Source organism: Miniopterus natalensis, chromosome 9, assembly GCF_054644295.1.
Source record: "Miniopterus natalensis isolate mMinNat1 chromosome 9, mMinNat1.hap1, whole genome shotgun sequence".
Classification (NCBI taxonomy): domain Eukaryota; kingdom Metazoa; phylum Chordata; class Mammalia; order Chiroptera; family Miniopteridae; genus Miniopterus; species Miniopterus natalensis.
The window spans coordinates 4968808-4989256 of record NC_142089.1 but is presented as its reverse complement, the minus strand read 5'-3'; the positions used below and the strand labels follow the sequence as shown (position 1 = coordinate 4989256).

General features: G+C 47.0%; 2 protein-coding genes across 2 annotated transcripts in view; one reads left to right on the top strand and one right to left on the bottom strand.

The window, feature by feature from the left end:
- The window catches only part of MTOR (mechanistic target of rapamycin kinase), a 98889-nt gene extending 92954 nt beyond the window's left edge, over positions 1–5935 (bottom strand). Inside the window, exons 1-5 of the mRNA XM_016217893.2 lie at positions 5864–5935; positions 3386–3561; positions 2638–2746; positions 1708–1940; positions 681–881 (exon numbers count right to left, since the gene is read on the bottom strand). Coding sequence (XP_016073379.1) covers positions 681–881; positions 1708–1940; positions 2638–2746; positions 3386–3547 — 705 coding nt within the window. The 5' untranslated portion in view covers positions 3548–3561; positions 5864–5935. The remainder of the gene's footprint in view (positions 1–680; positions 882–1707; positions 1941–2637; positions 2747–3385; positions 3562–5863) is intronic.
- A 2629-nt stretch (positions 5936–8564) lies between these two features.
- On the top strand, positions 8565–19097 carry UBIAD1 (UbiA prenyltransferase domain containing 1). Its single transcript, XM_016217899.2, has 2 exons — positions 8565–9383; positions 16669–19097. Exons 1-2 carry the CDS (start codon positions 8852–8854, stop codon positions 17154–17156), a joined length of 1020 nt encoding a protein of 339 aa, XP_016073385.1. The 5' UTR covers positions 8565–8851; the 3' UTR covers positions 17157–19097.
- Positions 19098–20449: the final 1352 nt, after the last annotated feature.

Genomic DNA, 20449 nt, shown 5'->3' with positions numbered 1-20449 from the left:
CTCCAATCTCATGCTCAGGGATCTTTTTATTGTACGGACCCCTTAGTAGCTTCTCTTATTAACAGCAATCAGCACAGGACTCAAGATTCCAGAGGAGCCAGGCCGGGCATGGCTCAGCGGTTGAGCATCGACCTAGGATCCAGGTGATCAGGGTTTGATTCCCAGTCAGGGCACATGCCCAGGTTGTGGGCTCAATCCCTAGTCAGGGGTGATGCAGGAGGCAGCTGATCAATGACACCTTTCATCATTATTTCAATTCTCTCTCTCCCTCTCATTCCCTCTCTCTGGAATCAATACAGATATATTAAAAAAAAAAAAAAAAAAGATTCCAGAGAAGAGAGAACTGGCACTTTCTAGATTAGTATTAACCTTATTTCATCGATTCTGAGACACCCATTCTGGAAAGAGATACCTTATAATTGTTGACAAGAAGGCACTGAATCACGGTTTAATTGGCACATTTTCAGTTTTAGTGGTACATGAGATAATAGTGTGGCTACCCATGGGTCTTTGCTTTATTGAAATACAACAGGATAACTGTTGATTTAAACTGAGCTTAAAAAAATCATTTGAGACCAAAACAAACATGACACTTGCTGTGTGGCAAGGGGCCTGTTGCCACCCAGTGATCTCTATGTGCACATGCTGTGCTGGTGGATGGAATGAAACCATCTCCTCACCCTGTACCACTGAGGCTTCTGCATCTCCTTCGGCTCACGCTGGGTGGTGAGAATCAGACAGGCACGAAGGGCGGCCACAGCTCCCTCGCGGATGGCCTGTTTGGGGTCCCACACGGCCACAAAAATGTTGTCAAAGAAGGGCTGCACTTGTTGGAAGAAGAAGGTGGGGACGCTGATGGCCAACTCACGGAGAACCAGAACCTAGGAGAAAAAGGCACAATCAGGACTCTCATCTGGATCACAGAGTTTTGTCCCCTCAGGAATACAGGCTCTGGCTTCCTAGAGCCTACACACATTAGGAGAGAGCAGACTTGGACATTCTGGGACTCTGGGAAGGAAAGGAAAATGGCCCAAACATCTGTGTTCATCATCCTAGGGCATTTACACAGAATGCTGGTACTGTTAGAACGTAAGCTCTGGAAGGGCAGATGTGTTTTGTTTTCTTTCCTGCTCTACCAACAGCCTAGAACAATGCCTAGAATACAGCAAGAATTCAATAAATCTTTACTGAATGAATGAAAAATCCTGTTTAATACCTAATCCTGCTGTTGTTTTCATTTGACAATAGAAGAAACCAAAGATCAGAGGCTGCCCCAAGTTAGTTAGGAAGCAGCAAAGCCAAGACTGGAACCAGGGTCCAAACGTGTCCGTCTCCCCGTCCCACGCTCCCTCCTTGTGTGCTGCCTCCTTAAGAGGGAGATGACCGGAAAGGATCCAACTGATGCCTGCGATCCCCACCACATTCATGCCCGAATTCTCTCTCTTAAAGACAGACTCTCCCCCACTTAGGGCTGCTTCTCAAGCAACAAAAAAGAACTTTTAAGTTTCTCCTTCAGGTACAAAGCTCAAGGTGAAGACAGAAAGGGATTCAGGACAGAACCTAAGGCCACCAAGAAGCACAGTGTCTTTGCCTGGAAGGTTCCCTCTCATTCTCTGCCCCTCAGGGACCTAAGCACATTGTGTGAAGGAAAAAGGCACGGTGCCATGGCTCTCCAGGCCTGGCTGGGCTCCTCCTGCAGGCACTCACAGCTGCATGTCTCCGGCCCTCATTGCGGTCAGCACCCAGCCATTCCAGGGCTCGCTTCACCTCAAACTCCACATACTCAGCGGTAAAAGTGTCCCCTGCCATGGCAAGGCGACCAATGGCCTTGGATGCCATTTCCATGACAACTGGGTCATTAGAGGGGAGGAGGTTCCGAAGATAATTAGCGAATCGCCCAATTCGGGTGGCATTCCCACCTTCCACTCCTATGAGGCTGGCTGGAAAAGAGAAAGGCGAAAGGTGAGGATGGACACGTACTGTCCAGGAAAGTACATGCTGCCCTCAAAGGAAAGCTGGTGAGTGACCCTTTCCTTTCACTTTGAGTATAGATGGCAATTTCCAGATGGTAAAGGATGCGGGTAATTTTCATTTTAACCAACAGATTTGATATTTGAACAAGGACTATCTGCATAAAGCAAAATGCTCTCATTTTAGCATATATATATCTTGTTTCTCAAGAAGAAAAGGAAAAGAAACTGGGACTGAATACTAAATCACAGGCTGGATGACCACCTCTGGGAGCTGAAAATTATCTGGCTTTTGTTCACAGTCCCCCAGCTCTACTTTTCCATTCACGAGCCCTGCTATGCCAACATCACTCTACAGAGAAACCAGAACCTGCAAAAAGCTACATGGGGTGGTGAAAAGAAAGCTGGCTTCTAATCTCTGGCCCTAGAAAAGTTGCTTGATGGTTCTGAGACTCCATATCTGAAAATACCTGCTTTGCCTACATCCCAGGACTGTTGCTAGAATTAATACCTGAATAAGTACAATGAAAACTACAAGGCTCCTTAAAATTCATAAAGCCAATTATGAACTAGCATCTAGTAAACAGGAGACACGGGGTGCAGTGGACACAAAGGTAAACAGTCCTTTGTTCCCAGTTGTTACTGTCACCAGAGACTCTGTCCTTACCTATGGCCAAGATACCACCTTTCCTCTCGTTGGCATCTGAGCTGGAAACCAGTTCAAAAATGTGATGGTTCAGCTGATCATAGAAGCGAGTAGACTCCTCTTGACTCATCTGCAAAGGAAGATGTATTCAGAACAATTTCTAATGTCTCCCTGATGGTGGTAGTGGTGGTGTTGGTGGGGTGGTTTCCAAAGATTAGGACGTGAGAGGTACCAGTGGGTACAGCTCAAACCAAACACAACAAAGGTACTGCCCCATTTCTATAAACTGTAGAGCAACTGAACTCTCAATTCATCTGTTTACTTAACAAATACTATTGAGTACACTCCATGGCACACCACATCCTATCCTAGGTCCTACCTAGTACCAGGCGTACAAGAATGAACAAGACATTGTCTCTGACCTCCAGTCCAGTCTCTATTTAAAAAATCCCAAGCTCTTCAAACCCATTCCAACCAATGTTATCAGGCAAAAAGAATCAAAGGTCTAGAATGCGGTGGGAAAAAGAAAAAAATTTTTTTTTAAAAACAGCTGACTCTAGGCTGACTCCTAAAGTGTCACCACAACACAGGAGGTGCCATAGAAATGTGTAACCGCTGCAAAGGAACCTGCACATTCTAGGGACATGAGAAATTGGTTGCCTTTCTAAAACAGAATCTTACTTAGCTGTCAAAAGAAATCAAAAACAGTGATGGTTCACTTAGCCCAAACACTCCATAATGAACAGCCCCAAATCACAGAAGCCCCAACCTCTCGAAGCTCCATGGTAACATAGTGCTGGAGCTCCTTGGCAGCTTTGGCCCTGGTCTCCTCATTGCGGCTCTTCAGGCCACTGGCAAACTGCTGCAGAACGCTCACGTTGCTAGATGTCGTGGTAGCTGTGGTGGCGGCGGCAGGTCCGGTTCCAAGCATCTTGCCCTGAGGTTCTTTGGAGAGAAGCTTCCTTTGATATTCTGGATAACAAACTATGGCAATAAATTTATTTATGGCCCTAGTTCCTCAACACAGATCCCCACCCTGTCCACATCAGGTAGGGAACCCTAAAAAGGTTGGGAGACCTCATTGAGGAACATGTAGAAAGCCTCCATTTATTCAATAGTGACTGATGTTTATAAGAGGCAGCATAGTAAGAGAGTCAAACTGTGGGCTGTGGAGCCAGACTACCTGAGTTTGAATCCAGCCCCAAATTATATACCTCGAGAAGATACTTAAAATGTCTATTTCGTCAACTGCAACAGGGCAATAATAATACCTAACTCATAGAGTTGACATGAGGATTAAGTTTTGTTAAAAAGTACTTACACCTAAAGCAGTGCAGACTAATGGAAATTATGTGCAAGATTAAAGAGAAGGTTTTAGCAAGACTTGGAGACACTCTGAAAATCAAAGGAAAGCATGGTATTTACTTGCCTTCTTACTAAGTAGAAATATAATTGGTTATGAGTTTGGGAAAATTTGTACACGCAAAAATAAATTAGCTGTTGTCTGTCTGAAACAGGGACTGGGGATATTTTCTAAAATAATACAGTCTTCAGATGGGAAGATACCCTTTTGTAGATTTGTATATCCAGTGTGTGTGTGGGGGGGGAGGGGAGGGGGGGCATGTTGGCCAGTAATAGCAATTAAACCACACACACACACACAAAGTACTTACAACTGTGCTGGGCACACAGTGAGTTCTTAATAACTGTTAGCTATTATTAACATTATTACTACTATGTACATGGCACAGGGCCAGGTACTAAAAGTGAGGAGGTAGAGAGAGAATAAAACATGCCTACAACTGCCTCTTTCCTCAAAGAGTTCATTTTAAAGAGGGTAATTATTCTATAGCAGCATCGCCCAACAGAAATAAAATACAAACCACAAATGTAATTTTAAATTTCCTAGCAGCCGTATCAAGGTAAAAAGAAACAGGTGAAATTAATATTTTATTTAATCCAATATATCCAAAATATCATTTCAATGTATCATTAATATTAAAAATTGGTATATTTTCCTTTTCTTTCTTTTTTTTTTGGTACCGAGTCGCCCAACACTAGTGTGCATTTTACACTTAAGACAATCTCTGTTTGGACTAGTCACATTTCAAGCGCTCTAAGTCACACGTGGCTGGCGGCACTGCCTTGGACAGTGCAGCCCTATGGAACACTAGTACTTGAAATGTGAGCTAAAGGGGAGGGATTAGTTCCCGAGATCATTCATTCATTCATTCCTGGAGTATGTACTGTCCCTTCCCTCAATGAGCTCACAATTCAGGGGGAAATACAAATAATCAGGCACCCACAATAAAGCGGCCATAACAGGGCTCAGCCCAGATACATAGATACGTAGCCTAGGTATGCCCCGATTATATTAGAGAGTCCATTTTTCAAAAATTCTTATTTTGAAAGAATGTGTCCATGCCAAGAAAAACAAACAAACAAACAAGGAATAATGGGTTCTTAAAAGCTTTTAAATACTCCAGTGCCAAGAAAAGGACTGCAGAAGGAAGGGCCATCCTTCAGGGGAGAGGAAACCCAAGGATCCCCGACCACAAAACTGCTGCAGAGTGTGTGGCCCTGTCTGTGAAGAGGGGGAGCGAGGCCAGCGAGAAATTTCCATCCTCAGGACAGTGCCGGCCTATCTTTAGAAGCCTGAGGCCCGCAGGCCATCTGTTCTGCGCAAATTTCCACGAAGATCCTGAAAGTCGAACATCCTAAGGGGTCTTGGCCCGGGCTTACAGAAGTTCAAGCTGGGTGGCTGACACTGGGGATGGGGGTGGGACAGGCAGAAAGGATGACACCTAAGGACGGGGCCGAGCTCAGATCCGGGGGCTGGGTCCTACACGAGTCTCCAGGTCGGAGCGCGAGGGGCTGACACCCACGCTCGGCCCCTCTGAAGACCATCTGCAGGCGGTGACCGACCGGCATGGAGACGCAAAGGCGTCGCGGCAGAAGCCGGGCTGATGGGCCGGCCTTCGTGGCGCCACACACGCTCGGCCGACTCAGGGGTCAGGGGGTGTCCTGGGGGAGGGGGGGCCAGGGAGGAGGGGGGCGTTGCCTCGCAGGGTGGGGTCAAGGGCTCAGGCGGTGCCCAACTCCGCGGCGCCGCCTCTGAGGGGACCCCACGTCCCAGACGGGCGGCTTGCTCAGTCTTTCCTCCCCCCCCCCCCTCCACGGACCAGGCTGGCTGCGGGTCTGGACATGCCGCCGCCTTGGAGGGGTCGGTGCCAGGCTCCAGACTCACCGCGCGGCTTCAGCCAAGGCCTCAGCTGCCGCCACCAGCGCCGGTACCGCCGCCTCAGGCCCCCCGCCCGACCACCCGCCTTCCCCGCTGTCCTCTAAGCCGCGGGAGGGAGGGCAGGTTCCCAACCCTAAGGACCAATCGGCAGGCGGAAGCATTCGATGGACTGAAACGCCGGCCAATAGTCATGAAGGAGAAGTGGAGCTTCGGGACCCGGCTTCTCCAGGGGGCGGGGACTGTTCAAATAGACAAACCACGCGGCCAGTGGCAGGCGAAAGGAGGCTTAGGGTCATTCGGAAGAACCAATCGGTCGCGAGTTGACTTCAGTCACTTCCACGCACACTTCCGGTGCATCGCTACTAGAATTCCCCGCTGCCGGGGGTGCGGCCGAGCCTGGTCCGCCACCTGGGTAGCTGGGCTGGGACCGAGCGGCGGTCGGCGGAGGTTCCCGACCCCGCGCGGCTCAGTTAAGAAGGAGCGTGTGAGCCACGCGGCTTCCTCCTGTTACTGGAGAAAAAGGACATTTTCGGATTTATGGAGCCGCGATTTCTCTCTTGTTAGATGTCATATGCATTTGAAAAGTTTTTTAGTTAGACTTACCACTTTTCTAAAATTATCTAGCTCACAAGATCTTTCGCGAGGAACCATGACCAAATTCTAACTGAGTGACTCATCAATCAGTAATTTCAAAGCAACATCATTTTAAAATCATCTTGTCAAAAAACAATAACGAAAATAGAATTTGACTACATCTCAATTTTTAAAAAAACCAAGGTCCGTTTTTTATAATTAGTATTGACAATTCCTAAGTATTTCACAACAGGAGTCTGATTAAATAAAATATGATTCATTTATGTTAAGGAAAACGTATGTTGCCATTAATAATCGTAACAGATGAATATTTGCTAAGAAGGAAAAGGGTTCACAATTTGTAAAAAATATATAAATTATACAACAGTATAATATGACCCTTAAAAACATTTATGTATTTATATGTCTGTGTTACCATAGGGAAAATATACAATTAAGGCGTAATGAAATTTGGGGAAGGCATACTATTTTTCTTTATACATTACCATCAATTACTTGTGTAAAAAAAAAAAAAGAAGAAGTGTTTTTTGAAGCAATGCAAGTTTCCGGAAGTGTTAAACTGCCAAATTAAAGAGGTTTGGTAATATCCTGTGGCAGACTGGGGGGAAAAAATTATGATTACTGCTTTAGGTTTAGAATCTCTTCATTGCATTGATTCTTCTATGAAATAATTGTTCCTGTGAATTTCACATTTTTCACTTGTGTTAAACATCTCTGTATTTAATCATTAAACATTTTTGAATATGTAATATATTCACTGTTCAAATCTCAAAATAAATAAAAATGTATTTATCACAAAGTCTTGCTCCACCTGTCCCTTCAGTTATTTTCTTAGTTCTTATGTATCCCTAGAATTTCTTTATGCAAATACAAGCAAATATATATATTCTTATTTTTCCATTTTGTTACACTATACCATTGTTCTGTACTTTTAAAAAATTTAGTGTATCTTGGAGATCTTTCTACCTTAGTACATAGAAAGCTTCCTTGTTCTTCTGTTGTTGTAACTGCATAATATTCCACCACATGCAGGTACCATCATTTCTTCTTCCAGTCTTGTGTTGATGGAGCCTTGTGTTGCTTCCGAATTCTTGCTATTACTAATGGTGCTACAGTGAATTCCTTCGTACATACATAATTTTATTCCCTGGCACTATACCAAAATAAATACCCAGAAATAAGATTACAGGGTCAGAGGGTAAATGTATGTCTAGTTTGATGGTATTGTGATAATCGAACTCTTTGAGGGAAGTACCAATTTTCATATCCACCAATAATAGGAGATTTTTGCCACCCTAAGACATGATAAGGCTGTTTTCTAACTAACAAAGATGGTTTTATAGCAACAGTGACCACTGCATTTGTAGGTCTCTTTTTCAGATTTACAAAGAGCTTTCTTAACCACTATGTTAAAATAATGACTAATACTTATTGAGCATTTACAAAGTATCAGGCATTTTGGTGGGCATTATAGCACAGTAGATAAAAGCAGGATGGAGTAAAACTAACCGTTGGGATGATCATGATAGTTAATAACCTCTTAGATATCATTTCCCATTTCAGAGCTTCAAGTTTCTCATTTAAAAGGGGGGCTGGCCGGTTTGCCCAGTGGTTAGAGCTTCAGCCCACAGCCGGGATCCACGTGTCTTTCTCACGTCGGTGTTTCTCTCTCTCCCTCCCACTCTCTCTGAAAAGCCAGGGGGGAAAAAGGGAGGGGGGTAATTATACCTTCCTCAGTGCGCTCCCTGATTTTGGTCCATTTTGTTACCTGCTGCGTACAGCAGTGCTCAATAGATGCTCACAATTTGTTCACACCGCACGAGCACCTGAACGCATCCCATTCGGGAAACGAGCGCTCCTGGTAAGTGGAAAAGCCACACGCACGCGTGGACCCCGGCACGCTGAGCGAGGACGTGTCCCGCGCGTCTGGCAGCCGCTCAGCGGCGCAGCCCCGAGCTAGAGAGAGGCTGGGCCGCGGGGTCCCCGCCCCCGCCCCCGGCCCCGGCCCCGGCCCCGCCCAGCCCGGCCAGGTCGTGCCGCGGGCCCCTGTTTCCCCGCCGGCCTCCAGAGGCGGGCGCACAAGATGGCGGCCCCGGGAGCCCCGGGGAGGTGGTCGTCTCTCGGCCTCGCGCTCTAGCGCCCGTGCGGTGCGGTGACAGGCTTCGCCCAGGGGACAGGAGGAAGCCGGAGCGGCGCTGCCGGGCTTCGTGGGGTGCCGGGCTGGGCCCGCTCGCTACTGCCCCGGGGCCCTGCTGCCTCCCCAGCCCTGCCCCGGGGCGGAACCGAAGGAAGGAAGGAAGGTCAGGGCTGGCCACCTCGTCGCGTCCCTCTGCTTCCCGCCGCAGTCGCTGTTCAGTCGGTGGCTCGCTGTTAGCTTGGACTCCAGCCACGTGCACCTTCATGGCGGCCTCGCAGGTCCCCGGGGAGAAGATTAGCATCCTGGCGGAGGAGACAGCAGCCACGGCCAGGGACAGGGACCTGTTGGGGGACGACCGTCTGGAGTGGGACAGGCCTCTCCCGCGCTCCTGGAGGCAGAAGTGCGCCTCCTATGTGCTGGCCCTGCGGCCCTGGAGCTTCAGCGCCTCCCTCACCCCGGTGGCCCTGGGCAGTGCCCTGGCCTATAGATCCCAGGGCGTCCTGGATCCCAGGCTCTTGGTGGGTTGTGCCGTGGCCGTGCTGGCTGTGCACGGGGCTGGGAATTTGGTCAACACTTACTATGACTTTTCCAAGGGCATTGACCACAAAAAGAGTGATGACAGGACCCTGGTGGACCGGATCTTGGAGCCCCAGGATGTTGTCCGGTTTGGAGTCTTCCTCTACACTTTGGGCTGTGTCTGCGCGGCTTGCCTCTACTACTTGTCCACTCTGAAACTGGAGCACTTGGCTCTCATCTACTTTGGAGGCCTGTCAGGCTCCTTTCTCTACACAGGAGGTAAGAATTGGCCTGATTCCGGTGCTGGAGGTCGTAGTTGCATGTATACTAAAAACTGCTGCTTTGCGTAGGAGTTCGGACTAGAAGAGTGGTATCAAAAGTTCTTTTTTCAGCTAGGCCACTTATGTGACATCTATAAGTGAGTGGGGTCATGTGGATTATTTTGAAAACAGGAGTGGGTTGAAAAAATCCCGGCTTGGCTTCTAGATGTTAGAAATGACTCGTGTGTGTGTGTGTGTGTGTGTGTGTGTATGACATATATATATACACACATATATATAAAAATGACTCATGAGTCATATTCATATATATGGAAACTTTTTGTATCTAATTTCTTTTTGTTATACATGTCTTATAATGCCACCGTTTCAAATTTTAGTGGAATTAACTCGAGAGCTCAAAATTGTACAGCTGATTACTTTCAGCTAGTTTGCTAGGCGACTCACTGTGGCAGGCTCATTAAGATAGTGATGGCCAAGCGGCTAAGCCCTATTTATTGAGAACTTATTACGTGCCAGCACTATTCTGTGTGAACACAGCAGTCACAGATCCCTGCTCTTGTGAAAGTTACTTTATATATGGTGAGGAGAGGCAGAAAGTAAAAATAGTACGTTATAGTTAGGTTGACCAATGTCCTGGTTTGCTCAGGACTGAGAGAGTTCCCAGGATGTGGGACTTTGGGTGCTGAAACCAGGAAAGTTCCTGGTAAGTTACGATGAGTTGGTACCCTAATTATTGTATATGAAAAGATGATTAGTGCTTTGGAGAGAAATAGTAAGTAGAGGAAGGGAGGGGGACGTCATGGACTGTTTTAAGTAGTTTGATTAGGGATGGCCTCATCAAAACGGTAACACATGAGCAAAGATTGAAGGAGGTGAAAGGTGAGGGAGTTAGCTAAGCGGAGTGTCCCAGACCTTGGAATACTAATTGCCAAAGGCCTTAAGGCAGGAGTGTCCCTGAAAAGTTTGAGGAGCAGCATGGAGCCCAGGGTATGGATGAGGGAGAGAGTGAAAGGAGGTGAAGTAAGAGAAGTGTGTTTGGCGAGGTCAGGGAGGTACAAAGATTATGTAGGCCATAATGTTTTAACAGGATTACTCTGGCTAAGTAAGGTATTGAGAATGGATAAAGGGGAATGAGCAAGGGAAGAAGCAGGGGGATGGCGGGGGAGCAGGGTGTTGAGTAATCCAGGCAAGAGATGTTTGGTGACTTTGATCAGGGTGGTAGTGGTGGAGAGGGAAGTAGTAGTCAGATTTCAAATATATTTTAAAGGTAGGCAGGGTTTGCTGATAGATGGGATATGAGGAGAGAAACAGAAGAATTAAGCATAATAACTCAGAGGTTTTGGCCTGAGCAACTTGAATAATGGAGTTGATGTCAAGTGAGATGGAAAAGGTTGAAGATAGTTTGGGGGAGATAATTGACTGAGCATCTTAATATATTAGATCTGTAAGTGGAGATGTCAAATGGATGGTTGGATATAGGAGTCTGAGTTCAGGGGAGAGGTCTGAGCTGGAAATATAGATATTTGGGAATCACTGGCACATAAAGCTGTACGACTAGGTGAGACCACCAGAGGAGGGAGTTTGATAGAAATGTGAAGGGGACCAAGACAGCTCTGGGCACTCTGACATTAAGAGGTGGGGAGTCGAGAAGGAACAGGTAAAGGAAACTGTGATGGAGTATCTGGAGGAGAAAGAAGACCAAGAGACTGGTGTCCTTGCAGCCAACTGTAATGTTCAATAAAGGAAATCAGTGGATGCTGTAACAAAGTATAAGGTGGTATTGGAAGGAAGAGGCCCTCTCTATGAAGGTGACACTTAAACTAAGACTGGAGGATAGGGAGCCAGCCATGGGGCCTGATTCGGGTGCCGAATCCTTCAAGGCTGAAGGAACAGCAAATGCAAATGCACTGGAGTGGAGGAAAGCTTGACATCTAGACCTACGGAGAGGCCAGTGTGTTTGAGAGGGGAATGGAGATACAGTTGGAGAGTTAGGCGGGGGTGGATCATTCTGGTCTTCTAGAGCCTCCGTCTCCTGTGCTGGTTCCTCCTCATTCCCAACTTGCAGGCCTGTCCTTGAACTGCTTTCCTCTGTCTCCATTTCCTCCTCCCGTGATTTTCGCCAGTCTCCTGGCTTCAGATACTATCTGTTAAGCTGTTGACTCTCAGATTTATGCCTCTCTCCCAGCTGTCTCCAGACTCCTATTCAGCTTCTTCCTCAGTAACTTCTCCGAGAGGTCTCCAGACATCTCCAGCTAAACATCTCTGTGATCAAATTCCTGTTCTTTTCCCCAAAGAAACCCGCTCTTCCACACCTTCCCCCTTTTAACTCGATGACAAATTCATCCTTTTAGTCCTTCAGGCTAAAAATCACGGGCAACGTCCCAGCTCTTCTTTCTCACATCTCTCACCCAGTCCGTCAAGAAATCCCGTTGGTTCTACTTTCAACATGCATTTAGGATCTGACCTTTTCAACATGCATTTGGGATCTGACCTTTGCTCACCACGTTCCACCACTGCCACTCCTTATCTCCCTCAAGTATTCAGATTCTTTACTGCTCTCTGTACACCCACCCTTGCCCCTGTCAGGGTCAGCAGCCAGAGTAATCCTGTTAAACATAAGACAGTTACATCAGTCCTCTGCTCAAAGCTTTCTAGTTGCTCCCATCTAGTTCAGAATAAAGGCCAAGGTCATTACAGTGATCCCAGGGCCATTATCTGCCCATCTTCTCCCATCTCCCCCACTCTGATCTGCCCTCTTTCTTTCCTTGTGGGCACATGCCCCAGCACACTGCCCTCCTGGCTATTTGTGGACCACCAGGAATGCTCCTGACTCACAGATCCTTTGAAGATTCTCTTTCCTGGAGTTAGAATGCTCTTTCCTATCTGTATGACTCCCCTTCTAACCTACTCTACCCATTTGTCAGCTGTTTAGCTAGGCCTTGCTTTCTACCCTATTTAAAATGACAAAACAAAGGTTTTGCAGCAGCTGAGAAAAAATAAAATTACACATAAACACACAGGTTTTGTGACACCCCCCCCCCCCCAACTTCCCCTATTGCTCTTCTCTGCTTTTTCATCATAGCACATGCTACCTTTTAACATGAGTAAGTACTTACTTTGTTAATTATCTTCCCCCTTGGACTATAAACTCTCTGGGGTTAGGGATTTTAGTTTCCTTGTTCTCTGCTGAACCCGTGGTGCCCAGAACTGTGCCTGGCCTGTAGTCAGTACTTAATATTCATTGAATGAACAAATGGGGAGATAATAAAATATATTGAGCAGAGTAATGACATAATCGGATTTTATGGTTTTTTAACACTGTCAATTATATAGCAATAAAAGTCATACTGTGAAGTGCACAGATCTTAAGTATTACAGTTTGATGAATTTTGACAGATGCATATGGCTGTATAACCCCCACCCAATCATGATACAGAACATTTCCATCACCCTCAGAAACTTCCTTGTGCTTCCTCCCCATCCCTGTCCAGAGATGACCAGTGTTCTGATCTCTTTCACGTAGATTCATTTTGCCTGGTCCGGAACGTCATATAAATGGAATCGTTCAGTATGAATCCTCGTCCTGGCTTCTGCTCAGCATGAGGGTTTGGAGACTCGCCAGGTTGTGATGGGCATTAGCAGTTCCTTTGTATTGCTGGGCAGTGACCACTGTATGGACATACCGCCATTTGCTCATCCATTTTCCTGGTCATCAACATTTGGCTTGTTTCCATATTTTGGCTATTATGCCTGAACGTTTGTGTTCAAGTCTTTTTGTGGATATTTGTTTTCACTTTTCTTGGGTAAATGCCTGGGAAGGGAATTGTTGAGTTATAGGCTAGATGATGTTTAACTTTATGAGAAGTGACCAAAGTGTTTTCTAAAGTGGTTGGTCTGGTCTTTCCCACTATGTGCGAGTGTTCCAGTGGCTCCACATTCTTGTCAACATTTTGATTCATGTTTTAACAGGTTCATTCTGGCTGCCATGTAGAGAACTGTAGTTCACTATGCTGGTTCATTTGGAAAATGGTGTTGGGAGGGGTGGGAGTGCCTTAAAGGAAACTCCCAGGTGGGCCACATCTCTGAGTCAGGTGGAGCAGGTGTGCCACATGTTGGACACTCAGGACACTGGGCTTTCTCCTGAGGGCTCGAGCATTTTCTTGGGTCAGACAGCCTCTAGGAGGTTGCCAGACTTTTCTCATCCCTAGAGTGGGTTTGCGGTTGGGTTTTGGGTAGGGCCTGTTGAAGGTGGGGGCTTATCCTTGCAGGCACAGGTTTCTGTTCAACTTGCTCACATCATTTTTTTGCCAGGTGATCTCAGGAGGTGTTCTTGGGTGATCTAGCCAGAGATCAGGGCTTTAGAGCTGTGTGTCTTCTTCCATAGCCAGAGCCCTTAAGTTCGCTTGGAGAACTGAGAACATAAGCCAAAGGAAAGCAGGCAGGTGGTGGAGAAACTTGCTAGATCTGTGCTGGGAGTATCTCCTGCCCCTCATCTTTCTAGAGCAGCGGTACAGCAGCCCCCCCATATCTGCAGTTTCACGTTCTGTAGTTTCAGTTTTCTATGGTCCAAAAATATTAATGGACAAGTCCAGAAATAAACAGTTTATAAGTTTTAAATTGGGTGCCGCTCTGGGCAGCGTGATGCAATAGCGTGCTGTCTGCTTTGTCCCACACTGGACGTGTATCATCCCTTCGTTCAGTGTGTCCACACTGTGCACACTCCCTGCCTGTTAGCCATGTAGTAACTCCTTGCTCATCACACTGACTGTCAAGGTATTGCAGTGGTTGTGTTCAAGGGACCTTTACTTTACTTGATAATGGCCCCAAAGCACAAGAGTGGTGATGCTGGCGATGCGGATGTGCCAGAGAGAAGCTGTAAAGTGTTTCCTTTAAGTGGAAAGGTATGTACAGTGTGTATATGAAAAAACATGGTATATATATAGTTCGGCACTACCTGTGGTTTCAGACATCCCCTGGGGGTCTTAGATGAGGATAAGGGGGGTTACTATCATCCCTAAATGTGTGAGATACTACAAGAGACATCAGTTTACTAATTCAGAACTGGAGCTAATGTTCTGCTTGAGAGAACTTCCTCCTGGAGGACTTGTCCTCAAGACAACCAAATTATTTATCAAAACACTGCTTGAGTACAGAATTAGCTTGCTGTGTGTTGGTGGGAATAAGGGGCCATGCCTGTGATACACTTCCCAGGGGGCGCTTCATTCTAACGGACCAAGGGTAGTCGTTTAGCACCAAAGAAACCTATGCTGGGAATATTTTGTAATGTAAGTGTATTAAGTCAACATGTTGTGTAACTTAAATATACACAATGTTATATGTTAATTATATCTCAATAAAGCTGGGAGGATGGGACAAAAATCAAAGAAGCCCACTACTAGTGTGAAGGTAATCTTGGGCTGAATCTTGCTTTCTAGCTGCTGTGGCTTCAGATCCTCTGCAGACCATTGTCCCTTATCATTTTAGGCTGGTTAATGTGCTTTGGTCACCAGCAGTCTTCTTGTTGCTGAGGCCATGCCTCAATAGCTTGTTTAGATCTGGAGGTTTCCCAAGCTTCTTTGGCAGTATATGTGTGGATCACCTCTCACCTGTTCCATGGGGCTTTACTTCAAATGGGATTTTTGTTCTGACCTTGGTCCCAGCTATCAGGTGCTTGTTACTGTAGCTCTGTGCTCAGTTCAGCCTCGTGCCAAGCATTGGGAAATGAGCTGAGAACAAGCCAGACACAACGCCCTGCTCTCAAGGGACTTAGCATTTTTTGGGAAAGACAGAGATTAATGAGAAATGTGATGAAATTTATGAAAGCAGAAGTCAGGGTGCCATGGAACATGCTATAAGGGGGCGAATGTGGTGTAGGGGTGAAGGACGGCTGCCTAAGGAATGGCCTTTACAGTCTTGAAGGGTAAGAAGGAGTTAGCCAGACAAAGGGGGGTGGATGAATCTCAAGGCCTAAGGAACTGAAAGGAGCATGAGGGGAGAGGGGAGGAGAGCTCTAGGTGAGGCAGGGTTTGGGAACCCTGAAATTTCACTGAGATTCTGGGGGTTGTCAAAACCAGAGGTGCCTGCAGAGGTTGTAGAGGAAGGAGGCAGAAAAGTAAGGGACTGGTGGATATTCTGTGAGGGCCTGGGCTGACGGAGTTACAGACAGAAGTGGTATCTTGCAGGGGCTGGTGAAGGGTGAAAGAAACTGAAAACTGGATTGTAAAACCTTTTGTTGTAGGCAGCAGAATGGCATCAGGTGTCTGACCAGTGAGGTCAGACGGGACCTGGGTTCAGCAACCTCTGCACTTGGGTTCTGGCTAGGAAAGTATTCAGAGCCAAGACCCAGACTACAAGAGAACGTTTATTTGGTAAAATTACAGAAGTGGGAGAAGTAGTTTCTAGAAGAAATGGGCTTAGGAAATAAGTTTTAGAGGCAAAGGAAGGGCTCTTGGAGCTTGGGATTGAGGAAGGTAATGGTAACATGCCTGGGGGTGAGGGTGGGGGAAAGGAAAAGGCACGGGCAAGCTCCCTGGGAGGGAGAGAGCACTGGGTCTTCCATCCTAAGGGTTTTAAGGGTGGAGATTTTAGAGGCAGTCCCAGGGAAAGATCTCAGTAGAATATTCAGCAGTTTTCCAGGTTTCCAGGTGTGACCTCTCAAGGTCTAGGTTCCACTGATTGATTGGTGGGTTCCGGGGGTGGGGGGGTGTAATTATTCAACACAGCTGATTCTCAGTCAGCTGTGGCTGGTTTTGTTGCTTTTCTGGGCCTGGAGCTGAAATACAACTGAGGCCTAGATGTTATCTCTAGGAAGGAATGGCCAAGGGGTCCAAACTGCATGGCCAGTGATATGCTAGGGGAGAAAAGGTCACCTTGGGGGCAAAGTCCCACCCTACAGTTGTTCTTTGCTTTCCACCCTGGTGACCTTCTGTACCTGGCCCATGTCCTTGCTCTGCTGATGTCTGTTGTAACTGCCAACCACACTTTTAGATCCTTCATGGGCTCTCCTGTTGAACTGTGTGTGAATTGCTCTTTGTTGCAGAACTTTGTCAGGGGGCTTTAGGAAGGAAAGATTGGGTATGACTCTAAAATCTCACCAAGGGTTAAGAGATTAGTGTTCTCTGTCCCTCCTTATCCCTGGAAGGGAAGGGAACTCAGTGACGGGCCACTCTCCCCTTCTGCGGACTCACCCTTCCCAGCCAGGAGTGGCTGGTCTCTGACTCATGAACAGTTCCTCAGTTTCCAGCCTTGATCTCACACCAGCTCTCTGGGTTTTCTGGCCATAGGAGTCGGATTCAAGTACGTGGCTCTGGGAGACCTCGTCATCCTCATCACCTTTGGCCCGCTGGCCGTGATGTTCGCCTACGCTGTTCAGGTGGGGTCCCTGGCAGTCTTCCCACTGGTCTACGCCATCCCCCTTGCCCTTAGCACTGAGGCCATTCTCCATTCCAACAACACCAGGGACATGGAGTCCGACCGGGAGGCAGGCATCGTCACTCTCGCCATCCTCGTCGGCCCCACCTTCTCCTACATGCTCTACAACATGCTGCTCTTCCTGCCCTACCTCATCTTCAGCATCCTGGCCACACACTACAGCATCAGCCTGGCACTGCCCCTGCTCACCATTCCCATGGCCTTCTCCCTTGAGAGACAGTTCCGAAGCCAGACTTTCAACAAACTGCCCCAGAGGACCGCCAAACTCAACTTGCTCCTGGGGATCTTCTACGTCTTCGGCATCATTCTGGCACCAGCGGGCAGTCTTCCCAAACTCTAAGGGGACCAGGAGCTCCTCCATCAGTATGTCCCCCTATCTGAGGCTGTGTTGAAGGCACAGCCTCAAGAGAGGTGATTTGGCAGCGAGGGGCCTAAGGATGGCTTATGAACTCCCACCTGTTTTAAATTATTAAGTTCTTAAAGATAATGTTTTGTTCTGTTTTATGGGGAATCTTGAACCCACTGGTATCAGAAGGTGAACTGGCTGTATGGCCCTTGTTTTATTTATAATTTCCACTAGAGGGTGTTGTTAGGTCACTTTAGAGGGGACTAAAAGGCCCAAGGACTTTGTGAAGGAGCCACCTGAGTTGGCCTCCAGTCCTGAAAGTCATAGTAATTGGGCCAAGTGTCCTCCTGTTATCTTGGTCTTGAAGGATATGGTAATGACTGGTGTCAGGCCCGCATGATACCAAAGAGCGCCTTCCTCTGAGCATATGGGTCCTGAAATATACCACCAGAGAAAGTCCCTCATTAACAGCCTAAAGTTGCTCTCGGGTATTTACCTAAATTGAGATTCAGAGGTTTTTGTCCTTCATCTCTCTTTTCACTTCTTGCTACTGTTGAGGAAAAGTGTCACATCACCTGCAGCAAGACAATCTAGAGGGGACCGGGAAGGGGGAAAAAAAAGACCCATCCCTGGAGGCAGCTGAGAAAATCACTCTGCTTCGGGATAGAAATGGGCAGAGCAGCTGTTCTCCCTCTGTAGAATCTGCTGGAGTGACAGGAGTGGCTCCCAGCCCTTTCCACAACTATTAGGAGCCCTGGAATTTTAGAAGCACTGCTCTCCTTGCCAGCTACTTACCGCCCACAAGGCTTCTTCCTTCCCTGCCCCCATTGCCTCTCCTAATGCTCCCTGACTCCCACCCTCCATTTCTATCCGGTTCCCATTTGTTTGCCTCCCATCCCAGCAGCCTGTTTGCACAGCAGCTGAGCAGCTGAGTCTGGGACAGTTGCCACTTTCTGCATAGCCACAGGATGAGGAGACCAGGGACACCAGTTTCTCCATGAAGGAATAATCCAGTAGACAAACAGTCCTGACCCTGTTCAGACAAATGATAGGCCCTGCCAGGGAAGGAACTGTGTCTTCCTCCTTGAGGACAAATGTGCAGTATTGACACTACTTCTCCCAGAGGCTTCAGTTGCCTTGTGCAAAGATACTTTGCACCCAGAATGGGGGAATTCCAACGTTGATCAAAGCTGCTTTTTATTTAGTTGCCTGTGAAATATAATTTCTGGGCTAGAACTGCTCAGTTGCATTTGGTCTGAGGTTGAAATAGATTGAGGCCATCACGTTATATTTTTCTGCTGTGATGATAGCCATTCTGATAGCTGTTTCAGGGGCTTGGCCTGCAGAAAATGACCTGAGAAGTAGTTCTTAATCCTTAAAATCAAGCTAATTATATGATTTGGCTCCTTGAGTTGGAATTGGTCAGCTTACTTGGAAAACACAGATCTGGAAATTGCAAAAGTTCCTCTGAAGTTGAAGGTGGTTTGTCTGCAGAGATCTGGAACCCTCAGATAGTGGTCAGAGCCTGTAACAAGGGAAACAGCCCTTCTTCCCAGCACCATTTTTGTGTTACACCAGGCTTGTGGCATTTGGTGCTCACAGAGGTCCTCCCTTCAGAGACCAGCTCTTTGAGCACCTCCTCAGAGCAGGCTGTTTTCACAGAGGGCTCAGCCCTGAGGCTGTAGGACCAAGAACTTCCTGCGTTCATCCATAGACCTGACCCACCTTTGTAAGGGCTCCTGTTGGGGTGTCAGCCTCCGCATTGTGTTCTGGTGCAGATTTTAATGCAGATTTTTATATACAAATATTCTAAAAGGCCAAACTTGGTGCCAGGTTTTATATGCAGGTCACCATAATTTGTATCACATCCCCTGATTCAATGAAAGTTTTCTTTAGACTTGTTAATAAAAATTTTTTTTATTAGTTTCTGTTTTTTCTTTGCTTTCCCCTACTTCTTGTCTTGTCTGATTATGAACTCTGATTCATAAATCTCAGGAGACCAGCACATAAGCATTGGGACATTTGGTGGGGATGGGGTGCATGATCTTTAGTGATGAAGATCATGCCCCACCCCTACTTTGGGTAGGATTTGACCAGATTTGATGGAGCCTGTAGAAAAGGCAGTAGGAGCCACTCAGAGCCAGTCAGGCCAGATTAACCTTGTTTCCTGTCCTTTCCTACTTTCGTGTTTCTTTTTTCTTGAGAGGGTCACTGTGTTGATAGATTGAGAACGTGGAGTAGATAGAGCAATTTGGGTTTCAGTGAGGCATTTGACAATCTATCCTTATGAACAAAGCAGAGAGATGTGGAGTAAATAACAGTCTAGTTAGGTGACTTTCTGGGAGACTGAATAAGCTGTGGGAGAGAGCTCACTGATCAGCATTCCAGGCAAGGAAGCCTTTAGCAGCAAGTGTGGGCCTGCCCTCTGCCCTCTGCCCAGCCAGGTTCAATACTTGTTACAGATCAGAATTAGACAGCCCAAATCGCAGGTTTTGTAAATCTTGGAGGAAGAGCTTATAAAATGACAACAAATCAAAAGGTGGCTTTGATGTGTCAAAGGAAAAACTTAACATGAATAGCCCTAGCCAGTTTGCTCATAGAGCATTGGCCCATGGACTGAAGGATCCTTGGTTTGATTCTAGTCAAGGGCGCATACCTCGGTTGCAATGTCATCCTGGGCCCTTGTTGTGGCGCGTGCAGAAGGCAACCAACCAATGTGTCTCTCTCAGGTCAGTGTTTCTCTCTCCCTTCCACTTTCTCTGAAAAGCAATGGAAAAAAATTTCCTCAGGCCCGGCCTGGCATGGCTCAGCTATTGAGCATCGACCTAGGATCCAGGAGATCGAGGTTCAATTCCCGGTCAGGACACATGCCCAGGTTGCCGGCTCAATCCCCAGTTGGTGGCGTTCGGGAGGCAGCTGATCAATGACACCCTCTCATCATTGATGTTTCTCTCTCTCTCTTCCTCTCCCTTCCTCTCTCTCAAATCAGTAAAGATATATTTTTTAAAATCCTCAGGTGAGGATTAATAAACAAAACAACATGGTTAAATATGAAGCAATATACTTGGGCCCCCAAAATCAACTGTTTAATACCCAAAGGGGAAGCTCCCTGGAGTGATGACAGTAGATGTGGTGGATATGATTTTTATTAATGACACTGGGATACAACATTGCATACTTTTATTTCTGTGACCCAGATTTATTCTGCTCCCCAATGGGGTGGCTAGAAATTTAGCCACAGTCACCTCTCAGGCTGGCCCCCATCCCTGTAGCATCATCCAGGAGTC